Source organism: Athene noctua, chromosome 19 (genome assembly GCF_965140245.1).
Source record: "Athene noctua chromosome 19, bAthNoc1.hap1.1, whole genome shotgun sequence".
NCBI lineage: Eukaryota > Metazoa > Chordata > Aves > Strigiformes > Strigidae > Athene > Athene noctua.
The window spans coordinates 8799258-8814657 of NC_134055.1; the positions used below are offsets into that span (position 1 = coordinate 8799258).

The 15400-nt window shown below is 49.9% G+C and overlaps 1 protein-coding gene across 2 annotated transcripts in view; it reads right to left on the reverse strand.

Moving 5' to 3' along the window:
- Positions 1–4799: 4799 nt before the first annotated feature.
- Positions 4800–15400, reverse strand: part of ATP2A3 (ATPase sarcoplasmic/endoplasmic reticulum Ca2+ transporting 3) — a 58803-nt gene continuing 48202 nt past the window's right edge. Inside the window, exons 21-22 of one of the 2 annotated variants that reach the window (XM_074922519.1) lie at positions 14204–14276; positions 4800–9990 (exon numbers count right to left, since the gene is read on the reverse strand). In XM_074922519.1, the coding sequence (XP_074778620.1) occupies positions 9918–9990; positions 14204–14276 (146 nt within the window). In that variant the 3' untranslated portion in view covers positions 4800–9917. The remainder of the gene's footprint in view (positions 9991–14203; positions 14277–15400) is intronic. The other variant, XM_074922520.1, reaches the window with a different exon arrangement.

Consider the following 15400-nt stretch of genomic DNA (forward strand, 5'->3'; position numbering starts at 1 on the left):
GCCACATAGCTGGGGCTTGGCCAGTTCCCAGCACTTGCACGAGGCTGGGTTGGGTGCGTTTCGAAGCATTTTCAGCATTTCCAGCATTTCCTGAAAGGCATGGCCATGAGCAGGGGTGGGAGGGCAAGCCTGGGTCACAGCGAGGGATGCTCGGCAGGGGGGTGCAGGCATCTCTCTAAGTGAATATCACTGGGAAAGGGGCTGGATTTGTACATGCCAGGCTGAAATTTGGGGCCCAGCATCGTTGCAGTGGGAAGTTTTGGTGGGAGCTCTGGCTCAATGCTGGGGAAAGAGCAGAGACTGTGCGCGGGGGACCCTGTTCCTGCATTGCATCTCACTGGACAGCCTCAAGAGCACAGCCCCACTGGGGTGAGTGCTTCACTGGGGAGTACTGGGGCTGAGGAGGGTTGTTTCTGGGGGAAACAGAGGATGTTTCCCACAAAAAGCCCAGAGCCCAGCAGCTTCAGCACTCTCCGCAAGGACAGGCTCCATCCCGTGAGCCCCGTCCTGTGACCTTGAAGGAGATGCTGGCTCTCTGCAGCCACCAAGTCTGGGACAAGATCCCTCTCTGCAGGGGAAAATGTTTTTAGAAATATGGAAAAGTTTAACCTGCTGGGATAAATCTTTCCTTTATGGAACATTTAACATCACTGCTCATGTTCAATTGCCCATCATTTGGCATCATGTTGACCTTTCAACTCAATATTTTACAGACCTGACAACTGCGAAATGGGTGGAACAAATTGATTATCTTTGCTGGGCAATAGGGAAAAAGGGGGAAAAAAGCAGACGAACCATGTGTCCAAATCTTCTGGATGTACCATGAACCTTGGGAATCAAAATCAGATGATCTCGTGTTACTAGTGACACGACACCATCCCAACATCCCAGTCCTCAGCAACATGGAAAGCTGTCAGACAAGGAGCCAAAAGCAAATACAAATGCTGATGCTAATCATATAAGATTGAAGGCTGATACTGCTATTGAGCAGAGCAGACAAACCTTATAAGCTTAGATATCTGTCAGGAGAGAAGCAAATAACTTACTGTATGAAACGAGGCCTTTTAGGGAAGGCTGCTCACCCTTGCCAAAGCCATGGGGATAATGAAAATAGGACAGCTAAATTTAACAGCAAAATGACTTGTAAAAGAGTCACTTCTAACCTTCTCTCTGGTACTTGGAGTCAATAAAATGGTTATAGCATGGATTTAGCTAAAATACTTTCCATTGGGAGATAATATGCATCTCTCGTTTTAGCATCTCTTGGAGCCACATGGCAGAGGGCGAGTGGAGCTGGACCCTGTGGATGTGACCAGGGTGATGTGGGGAGCGGGGCACCCCAGCTCAGGAGCACCCACAGGGCCTGGGTCTTCTCCTGGGCCACTATCAGCACCCAACATGGGCACCCTGTTGGCCATGGCACCCAAATGTTAGAAAAAAATCCTAGCCTGAAACCTTCTGTGCTCACACGCCACCATTGCTCACACATCTCTCATGTCCATGCCATCCCCGGGTTTGCCACTCTTTAAATTACTTTATAACAGGGAATTTAGTAGGTTTGGGCTGGCCTTGCTAAGCTACCTGGCCCCACACCGGTGACATGGGCGTGCGAGCGCTGCCAGCTGGCCGGCGTGCCTGGCCGCCTGCCGGGACTGCGCCCTGCACACCCCTGTTTGCGGTGGTGCTTCCCCTGGGGTAATCTGTGTGAGCTGCTAACACACCTCCCCACCTCTGCCAGGTGGTTATCACAGGGAAGTGCTCTGCTTGGGCTGTTAAATTGTTAAATTACTTGCCCAGACAGGGCACTCGCCTGATGGGAGATGCTGAGTTCATGGAGCTGTGATGCTTTCTGCTGCGGCTCAGGCGCTGGGCTGTCCTGATGCGAGATAAGAGCTCGCTTTCTGTTTGCAGTAATCTGCTGTGATAATAAATATATTACTGTAATGCCGAAATGAAAAATAAAAATTAAAAAAGAACTAGTGGAAAGAGGGTTTTATAAGTGCAAGGTGCATCCCAGAGGGGTGCCCATGGCCCACTGCACAGATGCTTACACAGCAGCTCTGACCTTGGGGATGTTTTAATCTTGGGTTCCTGCAGAAACAAGCTTGTACAATGCTGTTGATATGCTCACAGTCATTTGCTCTGAACGACTTTTGCACCTCTCAGCTGCTCTCAAGCAGAGGCAGGAAGGAGGCCCCAAGGGTGCTCTTCCTGGGGTGGTGAGGTGCAAAGACTGCGGATGCTGCTGGAAGAGTGGTGGCAGCTTGAACTCGGCTGCAGCAGGCATTGGGCACTGAGGCTGGGTTTGTCCCATGCACAGAAAGTGCTGAGCTGGGCTTAACTCAAGCAGCATGCAAATGTGGGACTAAGCTGGGTGGGAGCATAACAACACAGGGACACAGAAGGCAAAACCAGGTAGACAGAAGGAAAATGAGCCCATCTAGCTCCACTGCCCACAGGAGGAGAAAATGGAAGCAGCAACACCAAACGAGGCACTAAAGCCTCTGTGTTAGTGTCCAGGGTTGCAAAGCCCCAGGACCAGATTGCCCAAATGCTCTCCAGGATCAGACGACATTGCCTGGTCCCCAGCATGGGGCCTGACCTCATTCAGCATCTCCTTCAGCTCCAGCTGGGTCAGATATCGAGGGCATCAAGGGCTGGCAACCCACCAAAGGCATCCCTGGCAGTGCTGTGCAGGGTTAGTGCAGGATTCCATCCACAGCTGCGGAAGTAACTCCTTCCCCCTGCCCGTTAAACAAACTCAACCTCTGCTTGGGGCTGTCAAGAGACAAATGCAAAAAATGGTGTTTTTAAGGGAGACATTTGGAAATGTGAGTTCAATTTTGCTTCGAGCTGGGACATAGACCCAGAGGATGGAGGAGCTGCTGGGGCACAGAAAGAGTTGTCCAAAAGCCTCTGCAAGAGGCTCGAGCCCACCTGCACCCTGGAAAGCAAAGATGTGGTAGGCATAAAAGCTACCAGGTCCTTCCAGGCTCTCAGACATTGTTTTTTCAAAAACTTATCTGGGGGAAAAAAAGATAAAAATAATAGATGAAGCTCATTACACAATCCAGACTAATGCTTGGCAGCTTCCAGCATGGAGCTCTGAATTTCAGCTCAAAAATGTGCAGCACGCTGCAAATCTGGGGATGGGAAGGAATAACATGGTGGCAAGGAGATTTAAAGTATGATGGCAGATGCAAAGGGGACCTGCTGTGGTTGAGGTTGCCAAGAAGGGCCCCTGAAAGTTGGTGGCTCTTCCCAGCAGTTTTGGCCACCACAGACCCCCTTGCCCCCGCTAGCTGGAGGAGATGCTCACACTGCCCCGCTGGCAATGGGAAGGGGGAGTGGAAAAAAATTGGCAGATGAGAGCAAGCAAAATCCTACAAAACAGCATGTTCAGTTTTCTTTCCAATTTTAACTTGTCCTTGACCTCTCTTCGCTCCTTCCCATCAGGGCTGGCTCTGCTCCGTGCCCGTCCCGTGCTGTGACGCCCTGGCGCAGACAGATGTTTTTGGTGGTACTCACCCCACAGAAGTGTCATTTCCATCCCCGGTTGCTGCAGCAACACGTCTCTCCAGAAATACCTCGGCCATGGTTTAGCCAATGCCAAAGCAAACACATGACCCCAAGATGCTGGGGGTACCAAAACGTGTCAGCAGCCCTATGCCTGTTGCAGCTGCTTGGAGCACGGCACGCACATCCCGTGGGGCAACTGAACACTGCCATGGGGTACAGGGACCTTTGGGGGTTTTTTAGGAGTAACAACTGTTTTCTGTATCATGCCTCTGAAAGACATGCATAGCCCCAGTGGTGATGGTCCCCAGGGGTGCAGGGACTGATGCAGCATCAGGTGGGGAATTTGGGGGATTTTGCCTTCACTGCTGCGAGTTGAGACAGTGCTGCATCCTCAGGAGCAGCTGGTACAGGGGACTGGCTTGAGGGTCACCTCCAGCCATGGCAGTGGTGGCCCTCATGCATCAACACTAGACACCAGATCTGCATTTGGAAAGAGGAGGCCAAGCAATAGCCCTTTCCAAAAACCAGTGTTTGCTTGTGAGTTCCATGTCCCTCTTGTAACCCCCTTTGGGTTATAAAGGTTTTGGTCTACCTGGTGCAGCACCTTTCTCCTGCTCATAGCACTGGGAAGGGGCACATGGAGCCACATATCAGCAAAGATGCACCATGGGCAGATGTTGCCACGAACCCAGATTTGCTCCATAACACAACCTGCAGCTACAGCAGGATTTTCCGCTTAAAACATGACCGTGGGCAGAGCTCTGGGTGATGCAGATGGAAACGCATGGACTTGAGGCCCTGTGCCATACCCCCAGAGGAGGCCAAGTTATTTAATTATTATTTAATAACTATTTCTTTTGGAGGTCATTGCAGAGCTTATTTAAACCTCTTCTCTCAGCTGGGGGAGATAAGGTGAGGACTATTCTGGATACAGTCAAAATTAGCACTGTTATTTGTATTCTTGTGCCCCAAGAGCGAATTAGCTGGTACTTAAAAAAATTCCCAACAGTCATATCATGCCACTCCTTTCATTTCGCCTTTGTCGTCCCATGCCAGAGACAAACTCAGCTCCATTTCTAGTTTGGCTGCTCTGAAAACCCACAAGAAATCCTGATCTGGTGAGCACAGCTCCTTTTACGGCTGAAGAATGCCCTCAGGCACTCTGTACAGTTCCATGGGCTCCCAAATGTCCCCCAAATTGGCCACAAATAGGGTAAAAAAACAACAAAAAAAATTAATAAAACAACACCCCACCCCACCCCCAAACAAACCCAGAGTCATCCAGTAAAATTGCTTTTATTTCTGTAATTTCATAAGTATAAAACAAATCAGCCCAATATTGTGTGAACAGAGTGGATTGTATGGATGTGACCACGAGGAGCCTTCCCACATCTTCACGGCACACCTGGCTATTTACAGCTGGACAAAGGACATGATTTAGGAAGCAGTAATTTAGTGGAAAAATATCTCTCATATAATAAAATAGGAAACCTTGTTTCTTTCAATTCTACCCCTCAGATAACACCCTCCCGCCCCCCCCAAGATATAAGGATTTACCTTTTGCTACGAAGCACAAACTCAGAGATTTCTAGATTTGGCTGTTCAGGCATCTCATATAAAAAAATCAGCATATTCCCAGACTGAAGCCAGAGGGCACCCGCTGGCAGCTCAGAAGTCGCCCTCCTCTTGGTCCCAAGCACCTGGATTGACCCAGCTCGGACACCAGCCGGGGGTACCCATGTTCCCATCGCTTCAGGTGCACACAGATTTAGGCTCATTTAATGCCCCACTCATACCAAAAGCTGAATGGCACCGAGAGGACAGGTCCAGGGAGCACAATTTACCTTGTGTGTCCCCTCCCTCACTGCAGCCCTGCAAACTCTAGCCCAAACTGTGCCATTCAAGCTCTGCATGGAGTGAAGCCCTTCTCCTTTGTCTCAAAAACCTGAACCCTGGGCTGTCTTCCCACCAGGGACAAGCCCTGACAGAAACTGCCACTGCAGAAGTAGGGAAAGAAAGCCCAGGTGGGACTGGACAGGGACGGCTGTATCTCGGCATCATTCAGACAAGGTGATGGCCATGCCACATATGGACAAAAATGCACAGTAAGTCTTAAGAGTTGGTATTGGGGACTCCTGTGTGTTTGAGTTCGAGGAGCGATATGATGCCAAGGTCACTAAACCCCATGAACATCTCCCACCGACCAGGTCAGCATTAGCCTGAGCCCCGGCACAGCAATTATTTGAGGAGTTTTGGTGGAGCAGGACCCTGACTGGGAAGCAGCACTACCAACCGGACATACAAAAGAGGGACCAAAAATTGCTGCTGAGTTTTCCTATTGCTCCTCTGGCTACTTCTGCCAACCACACCATGAGCAGAGACTCCAGTTCAATCCCATATTTGATGCCCTTACAGGAATGAAGTCCCCCAGCCCCTCTAGTAAAGCCTGTCCCTCCTGACTTCTCCAGCACCCGGTGGCACCATCCAACCTTGGCTGAGCAGAGCATCACAAACACACATACAACATCTTCACAGTGCCAAAATCTCAAACACACAAATCAAAAACCTCATCCAGACCCTGAGCCATACACTGGTCACATGACAGAAATAAAATGTAGGATGCAGTACTTCTTTTCTCTGAAGAACATCTCTCTTTTTCCTTTTCCAACATGCCTCCTGATGGTATCACACGCCAAAGGGGAAGAGCTCATCCACGACTGGCCGCAATGACATGACATACCAAAACAGCACAAAAGAATTTTCACAGCTGCTGCCCAAAGCTGACCCCCCCCCAGGTGCTGTAACCCAGCACGTGCCTGGCCCCTGAGAAAGGAGTATAAAGTGCTTGTGGACACACCACGCTGCCATCCCTGTGCATCCTCTGTTGTACATCGCACATCGCTGCTTCCATGCGTGTGGAGGATCTGTCACAGCAGCTCACCGATGCTAAAGGTCTTACTGGAAAGACCTAGGTTTTATTTCAAAACTTTGAATATGCCAGGCAGCACCATCAAAACAAAACTAAAAAGGAAAGAATTCCTAAACTCCGTTGTCAAAAAAGCAAGGATCCTAGAGGCTTTGCCCCTAAGTTGCTTTTTTTAACAAGTTCTTGGGCAAAACCCAGTGCCCAGATCCCTTGTATTGCACACAGTCGGATGCATTGGTAAGACACAAGACCTGATCCTAAAGTGATGGTCTTGGCTCTGGGATCTCCAAGTCTGCACAAGAACATGCTCTAGCTTGTAAAAGTGCCCAGCACGCTGCTGGTGGCATATATGTAATAAATAACTACTCCGTGATTTGTCCTGACCCTTCACCAAAGCATAAAGGAAAAATAATTAGAGCTATTTTTCTAATTCATTAAAATATTTGAATTATAAACCTCTGTAATCAAAAAGCATGGAGTGAAACCTGTATTCCAAGTAATTAAAGGATGGGAGGAAAGAGAGAGATGTGGTCAACTGTTCAGAGGAGGAAATGGTCCCTCCTAGCAAGGGGATGCCTGCTCCAGGTAGCCTTGGTGCAGATTTCCTGCACTGTTTTCTAGGTCGATCTAGAGGCTTACATTATAAATGCAAGTGCAATTTGCTGCTGCTGCTGGAAAGAACAAGCCTTTGGCTGGGACACAGCTCTGGTTTCTTGCCCGGGATGGCTTGGGTTTTGGTAACTCACAACTGCAACCCAGTAGCTGCAGAAGCAGATGGACATTGCCCAGGCTCGCAGCAGTGTGGCATCTCCATCAATGACAAAATAACAGCAACTTGGCATCTCTGTCAACAATAAGATAACAAAGTCAGCATCTCTTCAAATAGCTATTCTGTTTGTGGATTAAGAAGGATGCCTGCTACAACCACCTCCACCTCTCCACTGTCAAGTGAGACTAAGCAAAACTTACCAGCAGGAATTTAATAATGAGTTAAAATTTCGTTACTTCAGCTCTGCTCTGAAACAGAGCTCGCTCTTTTTTTTTTTTTTCTGTCTCCTCACATTGGAGATTCCCATCCATTATTCAATACTCATTAGTGGGACTTTTATACAAGAAACTTCTCCACAAACATACGTATTTGGGTGAAATTAATAATCCTACACCAGACCTTAAGCCCCGGGAGACCAGTGTAACTCAGGTGGTGCAATACAGAGTGGATGGTCCAAGCAGGTCGCTGCATACCATCGTGCCCCAGGGAGAAGCCATCGGGCAGCTGAAAGCCCCGCTGGACCCTACGAACACGGCTGAGATGCTCTAAATCCAGTCCAGCCTCTCCCAAACTGGTTTTCAGCCTCAGGGAAACACAGAAGCAATTTCCTCTGAAGTCACTGATCTAGTACTAGATTAAATTCCTGCTGGTTCTTTCCCAGCACAGAGCTGGAGATGATCTGTACTAAAATAAGGTGAAATCCAGCCTTTCAGGGAATGGCAAACAACATATCGACAGCGTTAGCCTTACTGAAGCCTTATTTTGAAGGCTTAAGCAGTACCTGGGTCATGCCCTGGTCCTCTGTGCCAGGGTCAGTGTCATCCATAGTGAAAATCTTTAAAGAGGAATTGGTTGCTCCATGGGATCACCAATTAAATCAATTAGACCGCATTTGAAAAATAAAACTTCAAGACAAAGTATAATAATATTTAAAAAAAAAAAATCAGCAACTTCTAACCACAGAGTATCTATAAAGATCTTTTTTAAGAGCTCCATATTAAAATTCCTTGAATACATTATATATTAAATACAGTAACAACATTTCATGCAAGGTTTTCTGTACAATTAAATCAGCTCAGTAGTATAACAATTCTGTACATTCCCATTGGTCTGGGGGCTCTGCTCATCTTCAATGCTGGTGATGGAGAAAAGAAAGGAGGGATGACAATTGGCACCTACTGTACAGAGGAAGAGTAACTCTTGCCCAGGTGAAAGAGAAACAGAAAAGCACTGGAAGCCTTTAAGAGGGAAAAAGTAAAAGAAAAAACCCAACAGCAAAGGAGCAAAATTCTATCCAAAACACTGTCTCTACTGCTGCTGCTGGAATTTAAGAGAAAGGAAAGATAAAGGGTTTGGCTAGCTAGATATCACCAGGACGGATCATAGGGGAACGTGAGGAAAACAGGAGGGTGGATTTGGAGAGGTGGAGAAGAAATCACTTGCTATCAGCTTCTCAGCTAAGACAGCTCAATGGAGAAAGATCAATTTACTGGATTCCAAAATCCACTCCTGATCCCCAGACCCTCGCTGCAGCCCGTGTCACTCCTGCTGCAGAAAAATCCCAAGAGGATAAAATAAAGTTGGTGCCTTATAAAAAGGGATGCCATGACAAACACCTTCATGGAGAAGGACGACGTTATGTACAAGCATACATTCATTCCCGTCTCAAAGGTGGATCACTGGTGTCAAGGATGCCCTGTGCAAGACAACAATGTCCTCCGAAGCAGAGGACACGAACTCATGGAAGTTTCTTGCGTAAACTCCTAAGGAGTTAAGCTCTACTCCTGCTAGAAAATAGTTAAAAATCAACTGAGGAAAGAAAATGCGACCAGGAGGGACCGGTAGACATGAGAAATGCAAAGTCGGTCATCCCATGCTTTGTTTTAAATGGTTGCCCCTATGAGGAAGAGGGCTACGGCTTAAATAGTGCAGATGGGATCTAACAACACACCGGCTGGAGGAGAACAGACAAGACTACGTCATGCTTTGGTGTCGGATGAACCTGAGAAGGTGCAGGCTTTCCACAACACGGGGGTCAAACAGGACAGTGTGATAAAGAGGAGAGCTTCACCTTCAGTCGCATGCACCTGACCCTGACGTATAAACCCGCGCCCACGAGACCCCCCCCACCAGTGCTCACGCTGTGAGGCTGTTCCCAGCTGCTGCAGCCCGCAGGCACTGCAGCCACAGAGCAGAGCACAGCAGCTGCAGCGATGTGCCCACTGACACTGCAGATATCACCGAAGGTTGGTGACCCCAACACACGGCCCCTCCCCTGCCCTCGCCCACCGCCAAGCCTTTCCCAGCCTCGCGAGCTGCCCTTGCGCATCCCGTCCCGCTGGGGGATGGAGCCTCCTGCCCGCACTCAGTGTATTCCCTAAAATCCCGACTCCCCGCCTTGATCTCCCATGAAGGACACCTTGCCTGACCTCACCCAGTCAGGGTGAAAATTGGAAAGAGGTTCTCAAATTTTGCAGGAACAAATCCCCAAGGAATTGCATTATGCCGACCCAGGTCCACACAGCTCTGTCCCCAAACCCTACGCCAGCTGTCCAGTAATTGCACTCTTATGTACAGGAAAAAGAAAGCTACGAAACAAAACAAAATCAGTATTTTTCTTTTCGATGATTCACCCGCATTTGTCTGATAGTCGGACACATGCATGTCCTGCTGGCTTCTAGCGATGGTCACGCATGCAAGACTTCAGTCCGAGTTACAAGTTAAGGATCCTTCAGGTAGGAGTGTTTTCTTTGTGTCATTCATTTCTTGTCCTCTTCTGAAATGAAGGAAAAAAAAGAGAAAAAGAATTGGTGAGGGTTCAAAGGCAGACCAGCTCCCTGTTTTTATCAAGAGTGGCTGCTCCTGGGTTGATCCCAGGAGGGACCTGGGATCCCATCTGCAGAGTTGGCCTGACTGCAGCTGCTGGCATGAGGAGGAGGATGCTGGTCCCCAGGTGAGGAAGGGATGTAGGAAAAGGGATGAGTCAGAGCCACGAAAGCAGGAACAGCGGGAAGATGAGCAGGCAGGAATCCCCCACCGCTGCTCCTACCAAGAGCATCAGGCAGCACCCAGAGAAAGGCAGCAGTGCAGAGAAGAGGAAACTCATGGCATCCCACCACTCATCCCAAAGCCCTGTCCCTGCTGCAGCCAGATAGATGGATATTGCTCCATGAGCTGACACCACTTACACATGCTACATATATATTTACATCCATATATACCTCCAGAACGACTAGCAAGGACCAACCCCCCATTGCAGAGGCTGTGCCACCCCAGGGCTGCCCTCCCTTCTCCCACCCCACCGACGGATGGAACCGCACAGGGAAGGCAACAGGCAGCCTGAAAGGAAAGCTGCAGGGTTCAGCCTGAACTCTGTGAGCAGCATTGAAATCCCTGCCAGAGCTTGACTCACAACTAGATCCCCAATTTTCAAGCAGTGGACAGCAGCATCCCTGCCCCCCCGAGGCAGCAGCTACTCTTCAGCCCAGGGCTGGGAGAGACCCTGCTGGCAGCTTGGTCTGCCCAGAACAGGGTTTTTTTGCTTAAAAAAACCCACCCACAAGGCAGCTTTCTGAGAAGAGTTAGAAAAATCACTTATCATGAATCTTGTGACCATATTTCTCTATCTTTCATCGTTGCACACATCACCAAACACATCTCACAGAGGACCACTGATACTGTGCTCTTGATAAATAGGGGTCCTGCCTGGGGTTACCAGTGAGGCTCTGCGACTGCTGCCAGCCCTGGTGCTGACAAGCTTCCAGGGGAATTAATAAACATCAGGGGAGAGAGAGGGAAAAAAAAAAAAACTTTTTCGCAACTTCTGCCAAAATTTCTTTCCAGCACTGGCTGGAGAGCCCAACCCTCGTGTCCTGAGACAAAACTGATGCTGCAACGGCAGCATCTCTCTGGATGACCTCTGCACTGCGCCCCCCAAGCAAACCAGGGATGCTGGTGACCACACTGAATTAAATCTCATTGCAATAATGAAAATTCATCTCCTTTATGTTGCAGGGGTGTCTCTTCAGCAGCCCTGGCAGCTGAACAGACCCCGACAGGTGACACGCTGGGGGTTATTTGCCCACCACGGTGCTTCCCCTGAATGCTTCACCCTGTGGTTGTGCAAACGGGGTGGGGGGTTAGGGGTGGGGTTCATGCCGTGCAGCAGGAGGGACAGGAGAGGGACATGGCTGCAGTGCCAACAGTGAGTGTTTAACCATGGTGGATGGTCTTCAAAATGTTACTCTCAGGCCTCTAAGTAACACCCCCAGCATAGAGGTGTTTCTGTGAGAACTGCGGTCAGGCGAGCGTCTGGCACCCACTTAGTTTTAATAGGGTGCAGGTCTCTCCATGTGGGTCCCTGGCTCTCCTCTCTGCATGCTAGTGACAGCAGCAGGGGGGATGCAGAGACCTGTTTACAGGAATGATAGGGCAGGAATGATCCATCTGGATCCTGCCTCACACCAAATTTTTCAGGGGTATCACAGCCCTTCAACTGTTACAAACCTGCAACTGAACAATGCGAGCTCATCTCCTACAAGATCTGCGCCCCACCAGGACAACTGAGGCTTTTTGGGAGGCTTTTCCTTATTGCTTTTGACTTTCCTCTTAACGTGTTCCTGTAAAAGGTGATGCTGGAGGGATGCAGGCTCCAGCTGCCAGCCTGGATCACTCTCTCCACCGAGGGAAAAACTGCAGCCCTTGTAGCTCTGAAAATTGCACATCTGCCCCATTGCACCGGAGCAGCCTGAGCTTCAGTCAAGACCCCAGACCCCAGTGAAAACCAAAAGGGAAATTCTCCATGCCTCTGCAATACCAGGGCAGCAGCACCGAGAGCTTCCCTCTGCTCTTCCATTTCTAAAACACGGCACGTGCATGTGCACAAGAAAAACCAAGACAGAGGGGGTAATAAAAAGCAAATTAAAAAGGCAGCAGAGCTGTAAAATCCTGTCTGGTGAGATTCCAGCACTGAAAGGTGCAGCACCCCTCTCCTTCAGAGCATCCCACAGCTCAAGCGAACAACTTGGCCCATGGGGATGCATTCCTCCCCCGGCGCCAGCGCCTGGCCAAGGTAGCTCCACGCAGAGATTACCCTACAAGGGCAGGCCACGGCCGCGGGTGCTCGCTCCCGGCTCCCTGCCACGCCAGGGAGAGGGATGCCTGCCTCCTCCGCAGGGAGAGCGGGTGCCTGCGGCAGCCCCCGTGCTCCTGGGGGCTGCCCTCACCCCCAGGTGTGGGTGCACGGGGCAGACGAGGACGAGCGGCTCCTTTTCACTACATGCTGGAGGGTTTTTGTGATGGGACACGGAGATTTTGGTCCCTGCAGATTTTGAGCTCTCAGGGATGCGGAGCCCTGGCTGGCCCTGGCAGGGAGCATGACACACACTTGTCACCACACAGCCACCGCTGCTGGCTGCTCTCCTCCGGGAGGATGCTAAAGCATAAAGCTGACACTGCTGAGATAAGCGGCCAAATCTGTCAGCGGTGGAGATGCTCACCCGAGGGTCCAATCTTGCCTGTACATCAGTTGTGGTGGCAGGAGGCTGCGAGGCCCAGTGCTGCCCACCGGGGAGGGGAAAGGTACCCAGACAGTGTGGCCACCACCTCACAGCTCCTGCAAACTCGCCTGGGGGCTGCCATCCTCACTGGGCGTAAGGACAAACAGCTGCATAAACACTCAGCTGCCACAAAACACACCGAGACAATTCTTGTGCATCAAAACTTCTGATTTTCAGTGACGCTGCTGCTGTTGGGGCAGCTGTGGGGCAGAAAACATCTGTTCCTTGACTTACCCCTGCTTTTACCCTGGCACAGGTGAGAAATGGTGAAACCTGAGCACCCCGGCAGGCCCTGCTACTTAACATGTTGAAAACAAGTGAAAACACCACAGTGGTAACATCGACATCTGCGATGGGTTTGGTTGGAGATGGTGAAGATGAGGCCGCCCAGGGACAGTGCAGGAAGGCAGGAGGGCAGCGCGGTGGCCACGGCAGTGGGCTGATGGTGAGGGAGGGATGTGAGCAGCGGGGTTATCTCACTGTCCTGTCTGGATTTGGTACCTTTTGAGAACCACTCAGAAAAGAAACTTCTGCAAGGTCTTGGCACAGATGCCTGGAAACCTTCCTCCTGCATGCCACAGGGCTCAGAGAGCAATACATTTAAATTCATAGAGCATGGCAAATATTAAAAATACTAGGGCAAGAGGTCCTTGAGGGTGGCCAGCCCTTGTGAGTCTGCCAGTGTGTATCTGTGTGACAGAACCCTTAGAGGACCCTGGAGAACATCACATTCCTGACCAGAACATCTGGAGGTCGCACCGAGCCAGCCTCGCTCAGCCATGCACTTTTGCTTGCTATCTCACACCCACATTGCCCCCCAAAACTGAGACAGCAGAAACCTCAGAGGGGCCAGAGATGGATGAAGGCAGCAATACATGCAGAGCACGTGAGGTGAGAGGCCAGAGGTGACCGGGGTGATGGGGAGAGGAATGTAAAGCACTGATACCATGGTGAAAACTGAAGAGTCTCAGCTTTCTGCCACTTCAAGGACAAGGAAAATCCAGCGTAATGGAAACACGACTTATCTAAATCTGATCAAAGGAGAAACTTTTCCATGTAAAACCTGAATCAGCAGAACTCACAGCTATACTTTTGCATCCCTCAACTGAACACCCTTGGCCATCCCTCAGAACATCCCATGCTGGAGACCATCCACAAGCATTGCCTTGCACAGACCAAGCAGTAGCCTGGCCCCTGGCCAAAACTGCTATGCAAACGGCTCTTCATGGGCTTTTTAGACCTTATTTTGAAGCAAAACACAGAGGCCAGTGTGGGAAAAGAGATCCTGTCTGGGTACGAGGTCCCTGGGCTGGTTTTCCAAGCCATGTGCACCCAGACACATTCCAAGCAGGTCCCCACCACACACAAGCAAGACTTTGGGGGAAGCACAGGGATACGGCATTCAGGGATGAGACACGTAAGAAAGCCAACCCTTGCTCTGGAGTCCTGCAGGTTTTCAACTGGTGCTCCCCGCTCCACGTGTGTCTTACCGTCCTGAGAATGCCTGGTAAAAAAATCACAATACCACATTTAAACGTGGCTTTTTAAGATTTTTTTTGCTCGCTTTTCAAAGACCAGAGGAATTAGGAATGTGATGATTTAAGCATGATTTTGCCCCATAGCCGTGACTGAATGGGAAACCCTTTCTGGGTGAGACACAAAGTGACCCATGAGCATCAGCAGCATCGTGACCATGGGGATGAGGGCAGCTCACAGGACCTGGCATGTCGGGAGCATGGCATGGGAGGAGGAAACACTCTGAGCTGGTATGATGGGACTCAGAAGGATCGTACACCTGCCAGAAACCCCACTGTGCTCGGAGCTGTGCTGGCAGAGCCGAAGAAAAGCCCTTCCTTCTACAGTGCTGAGTTTTTATAGAGAAATGCAAAGTGTGGGAGAAAGACAAACTCATCCCCAGATCACAGATGGTGAAGTGAAGACCGAGGGCATGCATGGGATGCAACAGCCAGGAATTAACCAGCTCTCCTACGCCCCAACCCAGTGCTGCGGCACAAAATGGTTGCTACAGGCTTGTAATCATATGATAAAATAGAACTGGGTGAGCCAAAGCACCCAGCAGTCTGTTGAGAGATGCAACAATTAAATTAAAATATGCTAGAAACAATTTCTATCTGGTCTGTGAAAACAGGAGCCCCTGAACCTCTGTTTTTTATCAGAGGCTTCTCTGAGCAGTCGCTGTGGTGATGCACCAGCTTGCTGCAGAAAGCAAGCTGATGTGAGCATCTGCAGTGCACCAGGACCTGCTGATGGGGAGGACAGACAGTTTGTGATTGTTTCCGGCTTGCAATAATTTCCCATCCTGTATTTCCAGCTTTTTGCATAGTTCTGCTCCATGAGAAACCAAACAGAGCTGTTACAATGACCCAAATCCCTTCTTGATGGGGTTGGACAGACCTGCCTTCAGCCCTGAAAGGGAACAGTGGCTTTTCAAAACCTTCATGAGTCTTTATTAAAGGGTGAAGGCAAAAGGTTTGCTAGGACACTGGTTGCCTAAGGAATGAGGAAAGGTTTGAGCAAGATGATGCTGTGGAAGGACATCCAGTCCCCACACTCAGGTTGTTCATCCGCTCCCCAGAGCCACTACATCTTCCCCGGGCAGGACAGTCT